This window comes from Sarcophilus harrisii, chromosome 1, assembly GCF_902635505.1.
Source record: "Sarcophilus harrisii chromosome 1, mSarHar1.11, whole genome shotgun sequence".
Taxonomy (NCBI): Eukaryota; Metazoa; Chordata; class Mammalia; order Dasyuromorphia; family Dasyuridae; genus Sarcophilus; species Sarcophilus harrisii.
Window position 1 is genome coordinate 504,386,658 of NC_045426.1, and position 14,203 is coordinate 504,400,860.

At 32.7% G+C, this 14,203-nt stretch overlaps 1 protein-coding gene across 2 annotated transcripts in view; it reads left to right on the forward strand.

Moving 5' to 3' along the window:
• TWSG1 (twisted gastrulation BMP signaling modulator 1) overlaps window positions 1–11,895 on the forward strand; it is a 63,644-nt gene extending 51,749 nt beyond the window's left edge. For both annotated transcript variants that reach the window (XM_031946635.1, XM_031946634.1), the window contains exon 5: window positions 8,197–11,895. In XM_031946635.1, the coding sequence (XP_031802495.1) occupies window positions 8,197–8,378 (182 nt within the window). In that variant the 3' untranslated portion in view covers window positions 8,379–11,895. The remainder of the gene's footprint in view (window positions 1–8,196) is intronic.
• The last annotated feature ends 2,308 nt before the right edge of the window (window positions 11,896–14,203 follow it).

Below are 14,203 nucleotides of genomic sequence, written 5' to 3' on the forward strand. Positions count from 1 at the left end.
TAACACAATAAAGGAATGGTAGCTTGGAATATAAATATGAATATAATAAATATTAAATATATATTACATGTAATATATATATATATATATTAAATATATAATAAATAATAAATATAAATATTCCAGAAGGCAAAAAACCTAGTATTACAACCAAGGACAACCTGCCTAGCAAAACTGAATATATCCTTCATTATGGTAAATCACTGTTTAATGAAATAGAAGACTTTTGAGCATTCCTGATGAAAAAACTAGAACTAAATAAAAATTTGACAAACAAGACTCAAGAAAAGCATAAAAAGATAAATACAAGAGAAATCTTAAGGGACTGAATAAAATTAGGAAGACCATACATGTAACTCCTAATAACTTTTATCATTAATAGGACATTTAAAAGAATATATTGAGAGAGAGAGTATATAAAAGAGTATATATATAGAGAGAGAATATATAAAAGAGGTTAGAAGAAAATATATACATTTAGTAAACATAACTACGAATGTGAATGCGATGAGCTCACCCAAAAAATAAAAGTGGATAGTAGAATAGATTAGAAATCAGAATGCAACAATATGTTGTTTACAAGAAAAATGCTTAAAACAGAAAGACACTCATCGTTAAAAATAAGGGACTGGCCTAGAATCTTTTATTACTTCAGCCACAGTAAAAATGGCAAGGTAGTAATCATGATTTTAATCAAAGCAAAGTAGATTTGATTAAAAGAGGTAATTAGGGAAATGACATTTTCATAAGTACCATAGATAGTAAAATGTCAGTACTAAACATATATGCTTCAAATGGTGTAACATCAATATTCTTGGAGGAAAAGTTAAATGAATTACAGGAGGAAATATACAGTAAAACTATACTAGTAGAGAACCTCAATATATACTCCCTCTTAGAATTAGATAAATCCAACTACAGAATAAAAAAGAAATTAAGGAGATGGACAGAATTTTAGAAAACTTAGATATGATAAACCTCTGAAGAAAATTAAATAAGAACAGAAAAGAGTATATCTTTTTCTGTACATGGCATCTTTACAAAAATTGACCATATATAAGGACCTCGCAAACAACTGCCAAAAAGCAGAAAGACTACAGGCAGCCTTTTTGGACTATAATGCCAAAAAAAATTACATTTGATAAAAGGCCTTGGAAACATTACCAAAAGGAGTGAACAACAGACTTGTGACAATATGATTGCCACTTGCAGGAAAATGCCATACCATCATCATCCACCTTCAGAAAAAGAACTGATGTAGAAATACAGATTGACGCATACTTGTTTTTTAATTAAGGCTTTTTATTTTCAAAACATATGCATGGATAATTTTCAACATTCACCCTTGCATAACCTTGTGTTTGAAATTTTTTCTCCCCCTTCCTCTTATCCCCTCCCCTACATGGCAGGTAATTAAAAATATATTAAACATGTGCAATTCTTCTATACATATTTCCACAATTATCATGCTGCACAAAAAATAACAGGTCATAAAGGGGGAGGGAATGAGAAAGAAAGCAAAATGTAAGCAAACAACAACAAAGTGAAAATACTATGCTGTGGATCACACTCAGTTCCCAAAGTCCTCTTTCTGGCCTGAATCATCTCATAGTTGAAAAGAGCCATATCCATCAGAATTGATCATTGTATAATCTTGCTGTGACTGTGTACAGTGCTCTCCTGGTTCTGATCTCTTTAAGATACAAACCCAATAGAAATGTGCTAGATCACAGGGTATGCACAGTTTGAAAGCCCTTTGAGCATTGTTCCAAATTGCTTTCCAGAATGTTGAATCAGTTCATAGCTGTACCAACAATGGCATACTTTAAAAAAAAAAAAAAAAAAAAAAAAAAAAACACCTTTATTTTTTCTAGGATTTTTATGGAGGGGAGTCAGGTTTTTTTGGCAATATGGTTAATATGGAAATATGTTTTACATAACTGCACATGTATAATCTAATATCAAATTGCTTGCCTTCTCAAGGAGGGTTGGACTATAATGCCAAAAAAATTACATTTGATAAAAGGCCTTGGAAACAGATTACCAAAAGGAGTGAACAACAGACTTGTGACAATATGATTGCCACTTGCAGGAAATGCCATACCATCATCATCAGTGCTTATGTTACTATCATGACAAACCCTGATGAGTTCAAAGAATAATTTTATGAAGACCTAAAGACCCTTATCAATGTTAAAAGAAGACAAGCTTTTAATTCTGAATTATTTTAATGCTAGGGTAGGCTCAGGGACATTACAGGGAATCTTTGGAGGAATGGAGTTAGAAACAACAACAGCAGTGATCACTTATTACTGAAGACTGATGCATCTTATGAGTTTCTTATCACCAATACTGTCTTCCCTTTCCTAAATGCAGTAAAACTTTATGGATACACCCTGGCAGCAAACATTGGTATTTAATAGATTATGTGATTGTAAGGAGAAGAGACAGACAGTATGTGGGAGTGATGAAAGCAACATGTGGTGTAAAGTGCTGGACTGATGAGACTTATCTTCACCAAGTTTAATATTCACATTCAACAAAAGTGGCAGCCCCTAGGCAAAAAGAGTATGAGGAAAATTAATATCAACAGATTAGAGCACCTCTCTGAGAGGGAACAGTTTGTTGCAACTTGGAGGATAAGATGAACCAACACATACTTGGCAACAGTGGGGCAGAAAAAGAATAAGCAGCTTTCAGAGATTTGGTATACAACATTACATTTGCTCATCTGGATCAGAACACTCATGAACATCCACACTTGTTTGATGAAAAAGATGGGGAAATTCAGTAGCTGCTAAATGAAAAACAAGAGTGCTACAGGGAGTTCTAGCAAAATAATTCATCCATTTCTAAGAAGTTAATGTTCAATTCCATCAACAGTAAAGCAAAAGGGAAACTTAAAAGAGATGCAGAATTCTTGGCTCAGTAAGGCAAGTGAAATTCAGTTTTATGCTGATAGTAACAATCTAAAGCACTTTTGTGATACACTGAAGGCAGTTTGTGGTCATCACAGCTACTCAGTGCTAATGGAGAGTCACATTGATTAATGATAAGACATAATCATAGAGAAAGGGACTGAACAGTTACAAAGTGTTCTCAAAGACCATCATCAATCAATGCTGAAGCCATTGACTCTTTCCCTAGCTGAAGTTCCAACTGTAGAAGAGATTTTGAATGTCATTAGGCTTCTTTCATGTGGCAAAGTATGTGGTGCTGATTCTGTTCCAGCTGAGATTTACAAAGTAGGGGATCCATTGCTCACACAAAAGCTGACTGAAGTTTTCTGAATTATATGGCAGAAGGAGGTCATGCCCCAGGAATTCAAGGATGCTTCCATTATCCATTTCTGTAAAGGTAAAGGGAATAGATTGCCCTGCAACAATCATGGCAGGAGGAATGAGGGAGGTGGGGGAGAGTAGGGGAAAAGGATTGTTCTCTTAAGTCATTGCTGGCAAGATTCTTACTAGAGTCCTCTTTAATAGGCTGATCTTATATCTGAAAAAAGGTCATTTACCTGAAAGCCAGAGTAGCATCAGAAAGGGCCAAGGAAAAGTCAATATTGTTTGCTGCCTGATAACTCCAAGAAAAATGCCAGGAGCAAAATAAAAATCTTAATATAATATAGGTAGATCTGACCAAGGCCTTTGATACTGTCAGTCATAAGGGTTTATGGAAAATTATGTTAAAAGTAGGTTGCCCAGAAAAATTCATAAGTATTGTATGTAAGTTTCATGATGGCATGCTTGCCTGGGTTCTAGACAGTGGATAGTGCTCTCACACTTTCTCAGTCACCAGTGGAGTGAAATAGGACTGTGTACTTGCTTCCATGCTTTTTAACATGATGTTTTCGGCCATGTTGTCAAATCCATTCAATGAGGATGAATATTGCATCGAGGTCATCTATCATACTAATGATAAATTCTTCAACTTGAAAAGTCTACAAGCCAAAACTAGTCTACAAACATCATACTAATGATAAATTCTTCAACTTGAAAAGTCTATAAGCCAAAACTAGTCTACAAGGCAAAACTAAAGTGGAGGGAGTGTTGGTGCATGATTTTTCATTTGCAGATAATTGTGTACTCAGTGCAGCCTCTGAAGCTGAAGTGCAACAAAGTATGGATCAGTTCTGTGTTGCTTGGACTAATTTTGGCCTAAAAATTAACACCAAGAAAATACAGGTACTCCATTAGCCAGCACCATATCATCTATATGTGGAACCATTGGTTATAGCAAATGGCTAAGTTTTGAATGTTGTGGATAAATTCATTTATCTTGGCACTTATCCTTTCCAGGGATGCCCACATTGATAATGAGTTGAAACATGCATTGCCAAAGCTAACTCACTATTTGAGAGGCTCTGAAGCAAAATGTGGAAGAGAAAGGTATTGGACTAACTACCAAACTGAAAGTCTATAGAGTCCTCGTGCTGACCTCATTGTTGTGAAAGTTGGACAGTATACCAGTGCTGTGCCAGAAAATTGAATCACTTCCATTTGAATTGTCTTGAGAATATTCTGAAGATCATCTTGGCAAGAAAAGATACCAGACACTGAAGTCCTTTCTTAAACTAAACTACCAAACATTCAAACTCTCCTGCAGAGAGTACAACTCTGTTGAGCTGGCCACATTGTTTGAATGTCAAAAGTACACTTGCCAAGTGCTCATGTGATAGTCAGAAAAAGCAATACCATGACGCTCTCAAGGTCTCTCTTTAACTTAAGGATTGATTGCATAGGACTACCTAGTATAGTGTGCCCTTATGAGGGAAGGTGCTATGTTGTATGAATAAAGCAGAATTGAAATATCTCAGAAGAAACATGAGGTGTGCAAAGTTAGAGAATCTACCCCAATTATTCATATGTACTATTCATGCTTGATAAAGCATTTCAAGCTTGAGTTGATTAGATCAGCCACCGTTGGGCATTCTGCAACTTGATTCAAACATAGTGATGTTATTTTCTTCTCACCAGCCAACAAATATTTAAAAAACAATTAACTTCAGTACTATATAACTATTTATGTATTATATAATTATATAACATATATAATATATATAACATATAATTATATAACTATATAACATATATAACTATATATGACTATTTTAGAAATAGTCAAAGAAGAAATTCTTTTTTAAAAATTTTTCTAGGAAATTTATTATTTTTAATACACGTTGTTTTATGAATCATTTTGGGAGAAAAAAATCAGAGCAAAAGGAAAAACCATGGGAGAAATAAAAAAATAGAAAAATTAATTGAACATAGCGTGTGTTGATTTACATTGTCTCCCTAGTTCTTTTTCTGCATACAGATGAATTTTCTATCCAAAGTCTATTGAGATTAATTTGGATCACTGAACCATTGAGAAGAACCAAGTCTTTCAAAGTTGTTCATCACACATTTTCGCTGTTATGATGTACAATTCTATCCTAGTTCTGTTTATTTCACTTGGCATCAATTTGTATAACTCTTTCCAGGCCTTTCTAAAATCAGCTTGTTCATCATTTTTTCTAGAAAAATAATATTCCATTACTGTCATATACCATAACTTGTTTGGCTATTCCCCATTCGATGAGCATTTGCTCGTTTTTCAATTCTTTGCTTCCATTAAAAAGAGCTCCTACAAATATTTTTGTACATGTGGGTCCTTTCTCCTCCTTTATGATTTCCTAGGGATATAGACTCAGTAATGGCTCAGCTAAGTCAGAAGGTATGCACAGTTTTATAGCCCTTTGGGTATAGTTCTAAATTGCTCCCCAGAATGATTGAGTCATTTCACAACTCCAACAATATATTAATGTCTCAGTTTTCCCATATTCCCTCCAACATCTATCATAATCTTTTCCTGTTATCTTAGCCAATCTGAAAGGTGTGAGGTTGTTTTAATTTGCAGTTCTCTAATCAGTAGTGATTTAGAGCATTTTTTCATATAACTATAAATGGCTCTAATTTTGCCATCTGAGAATTGTCTGTTCATATCCTTTGACAATTTATCAACTGGGGAATGATTTGCATTCTTAGAAATTTGACAGGATTCTCAATATATTTTAGAATTGAGACCTTAATCCCAGAAACATTGATTGTAAAGATTTTTCCCCAGCTTTTTACTTCTCTTTTAATCTTGTTTCTGTTGGTTTTGTTTATGCAGAACCTTTTTAATTTAATGTAATCAGAGTTATCCATTTTGCTTTTCAAGAAGTAATGCCACCATATTTCTTTTACACACAAATGTGGTGCTGATACCCAAACCAGGGAGAGACGAAACAGAGAAAGAAAACTATATACCTAATGAATATTGATGTAAAAAAAAAGTTAAAATAGTATCAGGTAAATTACAGCAATATAGCACAAATCGTGATCACACACGATGAGCAGGTGGGATTTATACCAGGAAAGCTAGGGTCAATTCAGTATTATGGAAAACTATTAGCATAGTTGATCATATCAATGACAAAACCTAAAAAGAATCATGATTGTCTCAGTAGATACAGGAAAAATATTTTTGACAAAATATAATACTTAATCCTACTAAAAAACATCAGAAAGCATGAAAATTAATGGAGCTTTTCTTAAAATGACAAGTAGAATCTGTCTAAAACTATTAGCAAGCCTCATCTATTAAGTTCAGACATGAAGCAAGCAATGTCCATTAACATTTTTATTTAACATTTTACTAGAAATGCTAGCTATCGCAATAAGAGAAAAAAAAAGAAATTGAAAGAATAGGAATAGGTAATAAGAAACAAAACTGTCATTATGTATAGATAATATTATTGTATAATTAGAGAACCCTAGAGAATGAGCTGAAAATCTAATTGAAATAATTAACTATTTTAGCAGAGTTCTAGGATATAAAATAAACCCATATGAACCATTAGTATTTTTCTATATTACCAACAAAACCCAGCAGGAGGAGATAGAAAATTTTCATTTAAAATAATTTCAGACAGTATAAAACACTTGGGGAATTTGCCTGCCAAGAGACACCTAGGAACTTTACAAAACACTTCACACAAATAAAGAAAAATTCAAACAATTGGAGGAATATTAATTGTTTATGAGAGGACTTAGCCAATGTAATAAAAATGACAGTTCTACTTTAAAAATTTGCTTATTCAATAGTGCCATACTGGTTAAACTTCCAAAGAAGTATTTCATAGAGCTAAAAAAAAAAAAAATAACAAAATTCATCTGAAGGAAAGAAATATCAAGAGAATTAAGGAAAAACAATGGGAAAAGCCTAGGAGTAACAGATTTCAAACTATTTTGTAAAGTGGTAATCATAAAACAGTCTAGCACTGACCAAGAAATACAGCAATTAGTGAAATAGATTGGGTAAACAATATACAAAGGCAAATAAATGAACATAGTAATCTATTATTATTAAGAGGAAAGATCCCAGCAAGGGCAAGAACTCACTATTTTACAAAAACTATGAAAATTGAAAAGTAGTCAGGCAGAAACTAGGCATTGACCAACATCTCACAGTTTAAATTGGTTTAAAATGGATACAAGATTTAGACAAATTAAAAATACATGGAATAAATTACTTGTCAGATCTATAGATATAAAAGATTTTATAAACAAATAATATAGAAAGGATCATGAGAGGTAAAATGGCTAATTTTGATTACATGAAATTGTTTTTACACAAGCAAAATCATTGAAGTCAAAAATCAAAAAGAAAGCAAGAAATTTCTTTGATAAAGATCTCATTTCTTAAATATAAAGGGAACCAAGCCTAATTTCTAAATATATGAGCCATTTCCCAATTGAGATAAGGATAGTATGAGGCCAGATTTTCTTGAGTCAAGATGAGTTAATATATATAAAGGTTGTTTATGAGGCTTTCAGTTACATTATAATATAAATTGGTATTCTGAAAAAAATAATACCTGGATCACTTAAATATGATGCCCTTTGACCATATTTTTGGCATAACACCAAGATTCTAGCTGAAGTTCAGTGATAATTTTCTGTTTAAGGGGTAGGGTTATAATTAAACTAAGAAAACCTTCTTAGTCTTATACTGCATTGGAGACACTATTTTCTCCTATGTAGGGTTGACTAGTAAATCTATCCAGCTTGAATGAAAAATTAAATGAATGTTAAATTTAGTTGTCATACAAAGCATTGTTATTTATTTTTTCTTTTTTTCCCCTCACTCTCATATCCTGCTTTTTGTTTCCAGAACACATGTGTACTGTGGTATATTTTGATGACTGTATGTCAATACATCAGTGTAAGATCTCTTGTGAATCCATGGGAGCATCTAAATATCGCTGGTTCCATAATGCCTGCTGCGAATGTATTGGACCAGAATGCATTGATTATGGCAGCAAAACTGTCAAATGTATGAACTGCATGTTTTGAAGAAGGAAAAGGAGTTCTATCTTGGTAAAATACAGACCAAAGTCATCTTCATTAAAGAGAAAGATGGAAAGACATCAATTGGTGAAGTATATGTGTTTCATCAGAATGCAAGTAATTTGGGAAGAAGATATAAAGAATTTTAAATATCTGTCACTTTAAATCAACTTTGAGTAATAATTGATTTTCCTATCATGGGTAAGTTTCCTTTTAATTTTAGGAAATCATTGAACATGATAATCCATCTTGATTGGCTTGGTGTTAATTATCAATGAATTTTTACCTTAAAATGTATCTAAAACTTGGTCATTTATGTAAAAAAATATAATTGAAGAATTCACTGGGACAGACAATTCATATTCATGTCAAAGAGATGGATGCCATCTCTTCCAATATCTCTTAACTTTTTGTTTTAAAAATGTTAGCAAACAGACCTTAGTGTAAGTTCGGTTTACTTTGACCATTAATAGCCATGTTTAAAATTTCCCTTTTAAAACATTAGAATTACATCATTCTCAGAAGGCTGTCTATATTTATGTGCATTATAAATCTTATCCCTTCTCTTTATTTTTCATTTGTTGTTAAAAACACAGGTATTATTTAAATTTACATTTGTCTGAATGTTTGCATAAAACTGATAAATCTTTTACTATATAAAGATAAAATGAAGTAAGAATATTACTGAGAGCATGCTGAAGAGTAATAAAATCATTTCAATAAACACTTAATTGAAACAAAATTCTTGTATGTGACTTATGAGGCCAGTCTATATAAGTATTGTAGGACTAGGAAGGAGGGGGTGTCAGGAGCTAATGCCAGGCCCGGAGATAATATAATTTGAGCTTAATTGGGACAACAAAATAAGAGTTTGAGTCAAGGAAAAGGAGAATGGAATATGCATTTATATAATGCCTCCCACATGCTGGGTACTTCATGCTTTACAAATATGAATCTCATTTGATCCTTACAACAACTAGAGGAGATTATCCCCATGCTGTTGTTATCCCTATTTTACAGTTGAGGAAACTGAAGCAAACAAGTGATTTTTCCAAGGTTTCCCAGCTAGTAAGAGTCTTAAGGCCAGATTTGAACTGGGAATGGAGTTTGGGGAATGAGTAAGCTGCTGTTGAAAATGGAAACAAAGCCATTTGAATGTGAGTAGAATCAGAGTGATGGAGAGAATAAGACTTAAGATTTTTTTTTTTAATTGTGTGAAAGGGAATTTGAATTTGAGCATGTTTGAGGAAAAAAGGTTGAGGAATGTAATACAGGAAAATTAAAATCTGGTTACTTAAAAAAAATTTGTTGCACCAGAATCTTGTATTTAACCATTTTTTAAATCTGATTCTAGCTTATATTGTTACTGAATAAGCATTGTTATCTAGGGGGTGAGAAATTTGATTAACTGTCAGAATGAATAGTTACTAGTCAGGTATTTTACCACATCATATTTTATCACATTACTGTAACTTTGAGATTTTATGACTGGCTTATTTCCAAAGAATTTATAAACTCCAAGTACACTCCAGTATTGGTTTTTTTCCCTTGGTGCTCTTTATGTAATATTCTGATTAAAAAACCAGAATATTATTTACATAAAATGTGTCTGCCCATACTTAAAAAAAATTTAAACCTTCAAAATAAATCATGTAAATATTTCATAATGTAAACAATACTCTTTTCAAAATGCTTGATCAGAACTTTCCTTTAGTAGAAAATTCCCTTATTGCAACTAAAATATAATTTTATTTATTTAACATTTAGATTTTCAGGAATGCATCTCTTCTGTACATCTTTTCATATAGACATTCATCTTAAATTTTGCAATAGTCATTTGCTTGAATTTAAGTTGTCTGAGTTTGTGTACTTATTTCTGATCAAATATCAGAAAATTAAAAGCCTTGATGTCTAAAATGGTGTTTTCTATTGACACCAAGCGCATCATCCATCCAAGTGGAGTATGAAATAAGCAGTGATTTAAAATTACTTACCCTTTTATATTTTATAGGGCATGAACTTTTATTTTTTAAGTAGCAAAACTTTTCCTCTTCATTTTGTATTCATCATTTCATCTTGGGCTTAGTGTTACAACAAAAGAAGCCTGTAATTGTGACCTAAATATAATTAAGAGTAAAACATGATAGGAATCAAAATCTTTAAAAAAAAAAGGAATAATCAAATTTAATAGATTTTCACCATGCACAACTATTTTTTGTAGCCTGAGGCTCTATTTTTACTGTAGATAAGAAAAATTTAAGGAAATTTGTGGTCATTTGCTTCATTTCAGCTTCTTTCTTTTTCAGAATAAATATATACATATGGAGAGATTCCTTTTTGTTTTGTTGACTGTATGTTTAATGTTGCCACCTACATTAATTTCACTTAGCACATTTGTATGTTCTTTGACATTCCTCATTTTCATACAAAAATAACTTTAAAAAATTTTTTCATTCTTTCTTGATCTATTCCATATTGCTCTCCCAATCCCCTACATTGTGATGGTGATTTCTTATACCATAAATCAATTTAAATTGATGGAATTTTCCTTTTTCTTATGTTTGCCCATTAATAGTCATTCCTTGAATTGTTCCCTTATGTGATGAAAATTTTTTTTAATTTATTTTGGTGGGTAGAATAAATATATGTATCTTTCTGCTGTTTATCTCATGGTTTATTTTCTGATTTGGGATAATAGATAGTTTAAATTTGACTTTAAAATATATGTAGAAATAACATAAAGCCTGTAATTAATCCTAAAAGTACTGCTTAGCTCTTCTGACACAAACACTTATAATCTTGAGCACCAAACTCTTGTATACTGAAGAAGTTTTGATAGATTACTGTTTCTGGGGGGATTTTGTTTGTTTGTTTTTATATTTTTGGTATTCTGGTTTTGTTATTTGCTGCTTGTTTTTAACAGCTAAATAATCTAGAAATAATAGCTATAGATTTAAGTGAGTTTCTTTTTGGGCACTTTTTCTCTTTGCTTGATTCAAGCACTCTGCTTTTTATTGAAACTATAGTCTTCATTTGAGGAGCCAAAGGAATCCTAACATATGTTTATAAATCATGTCATGGATTAAAGATAAAATTATTTAGATTTATGATTTCTAAAGTTTAAGGAACTAAAATGGTTGTTCTGTTAGGATCATAATTTATTTAATGGCTTTTTAAGAGCACAGCTAATATCAATGAGAAGAAGCAAAAGAGAGGAAAGAAGTCCTAAACTAATAAAATTGATAATGAAAAAGTTCTTGCTTTAAAGAAGTTTAATTCATTTTGTTCTCCCAACTGCATGTTACATATTCCTGCCATCTATTAGCAACATAAAATGTATGTATTTTACTTTATTTATCCCTGTAAACAAATGTATTTTAATTAAAATATTGGAATATGTTGGAATTAGGGTTTTTGTTAATCCTAACATTGCACACCAAACAAAACCCTTTTTGTGACATCTCTGACTAATAGATTTCCTTCATCTTTTGGTAAATTCTTCAATAAACTCAGTTTATTTGAATATTAATGTTTTGGTTGAACTATTTTAACTGAATTCTTGAGTTTAGTGTTCCTTTTTATTATTGCTTTGCTAGTGACTCACTTTTTTTTCCTCAATAGTATTTTATTTTTCCAAATACATGCAAAGATAGTTTCCGACATTCACCTTTGCAAAACTTTGTGTTCCAAATTTTTCTCCCTCTCCTCCCCTTCCTAAGACAGCAAAAAATCTTGTATAGGTGTAATATGTGCAATTTTTCTAAATATATTTCCATATTCATCATGTTGTGCAAAAAAGAAAAAAAAATCAGATCAAAAGAAAAAACCACAAAGGGAATAAATCCAAGCAAACAAACAATAAAAACAAAAAGGTGGAAATACTATGCTTCAATCAACATTCAGTATCCATAGTTCTCTCTGTGGATGTAGATGGCACTTTCCATTACAAATCTATTGGAATTGCCTTGAATCATCTCATCCTTGAAAAGAGCAGGTCAATGTGGTGTAACAAACATGAATTGTACGTGCAAGTAGTGGTATAACAAACAGTATGAATCAACATGGTGTTGCAAAACATTTCCAGAACCTGGAGAGACTTACACGAACTGATGCTGAGTGAAATGAGCAGGACCAGGGGATCATTATATACTTCAACAATACTATATGATGACCAGTTCTGATGGACCTGGCCATCCTCAGCAACGAGATCAACCAAATCATTTCTAATGGAGCAGTAATGAACTGAACCAGCTATGCCCAGAAAAAGAACTCTGGGAGATGACTAAAAACCATTACATTGAATTCCCAATCCCTATATTTATACACACATGCATTTTTTATTTCCTTCACAAGCTAATTGTACAATATTTCAGAGTCTGATTCTTTTTGTACAGCAAAATAACATTTTGGTCATGTATACTTATTGTGTATCTAATTTATATTTTAATGTATTTAACATCTACTGGTCATCCTGCCATCTAGGGGAGGGGTGGGGGGGTAAGAGGTGAAAAATTGGAACAAGAGGTTTGGCAATTGTTAATGCTGTAAAGTTACCCATGCATATATCCTGTAAATAAAAGGCTATTAAAAAAAAAAAAAAAACCAAACATTTCCAGAAGTCCTAGAAGGAGGGTATGTAAACAACAGTCATACATACGCTTTCTTCAGCAGCCAAGAGATAGTCCCAAACCAATCTATTGTCCATTGCTTCACGTGTCAGGGAATCCAGTGATTCCTGTAGATTGTGAAGTCCTGCATTAGTCTCATTAATAATTATTTTTATGGTCATGGTAACGTTCGCTAGTCAGTTGCCATATACCTAGGACTAACAGCCATGCTCTTTCAGTGGCAGACTTAGAGGTGGAACCACCTGATGTTTCTTGGGTCTTCTCCTTTGTTTTGAGTCTTCTCTTTCCATCTCTCTCTGTTGGACAAGGCAGATAGGGCATGTCAGCACCCATCGGATTCCTTCTCCATCTGTAAAGACACAAGCAAACCCTGTGTCCCAAGCAGTTAGTCTATCTGGTCCCTTCCATTCACTGCTCTCTCTGAACCTCTCCACATCAGCAGGGGATTATCTAAAGATAGTGGATGAATGGATGTCCATCAGTTGGAGAATGGCTGAATAAATTGTGGTATATGAATATTATGGAATATTACTGTTCTGTAAGAAATGACCAACAGGATGATTTCAGAAAGGCCTGGAGAGACTTACACGAACTGATGCTGAGTGAAATGAGCAGGACCAGGAGATCATTATATACTTCAACAACAATACTATATGATGACCAGTTCTGATGGACCAGGCCATCCTCAGCAACGAGATCAACCAAATCATTTCTAATGGAGCAGTAATGAACTGAACTAGCTATACCCAGAAAAAGAACTCTGGGAGATGACTAAAAACCATTACATTGAATTCCCAATCCCTATATTTATGCACACCTGCATTTTTGATTTCCTTCACAAGCTAATTGTACAATATTTCAGAGTCTGATTCTTTTTGTACAGCAAAATAACGTTTTGGTCATGTATACTTTATTGTGTATCTAATTTATATTTTAATATATTTAACATCTACTGGTCATCCTGCCATCTAGGGGAGGGGGTGGGGGGGTAAGAGGTGAAAAATTGGAACAAGAGGTTTGGCAATTGTTAATGCTGTAAAGTTACCCATGCATATATCCTGTAAATAAAAGGCTATTAAATTTAAAAAAAAAAAAAAAAACATTAAAAAAATAAATAAATAAAGATAGTGGAGCCGCTCACACTGGACACTGCCTTTCTGGCAGGTTATGAAACCTGTCTGCCGGAGCCAGTACATCCTCATC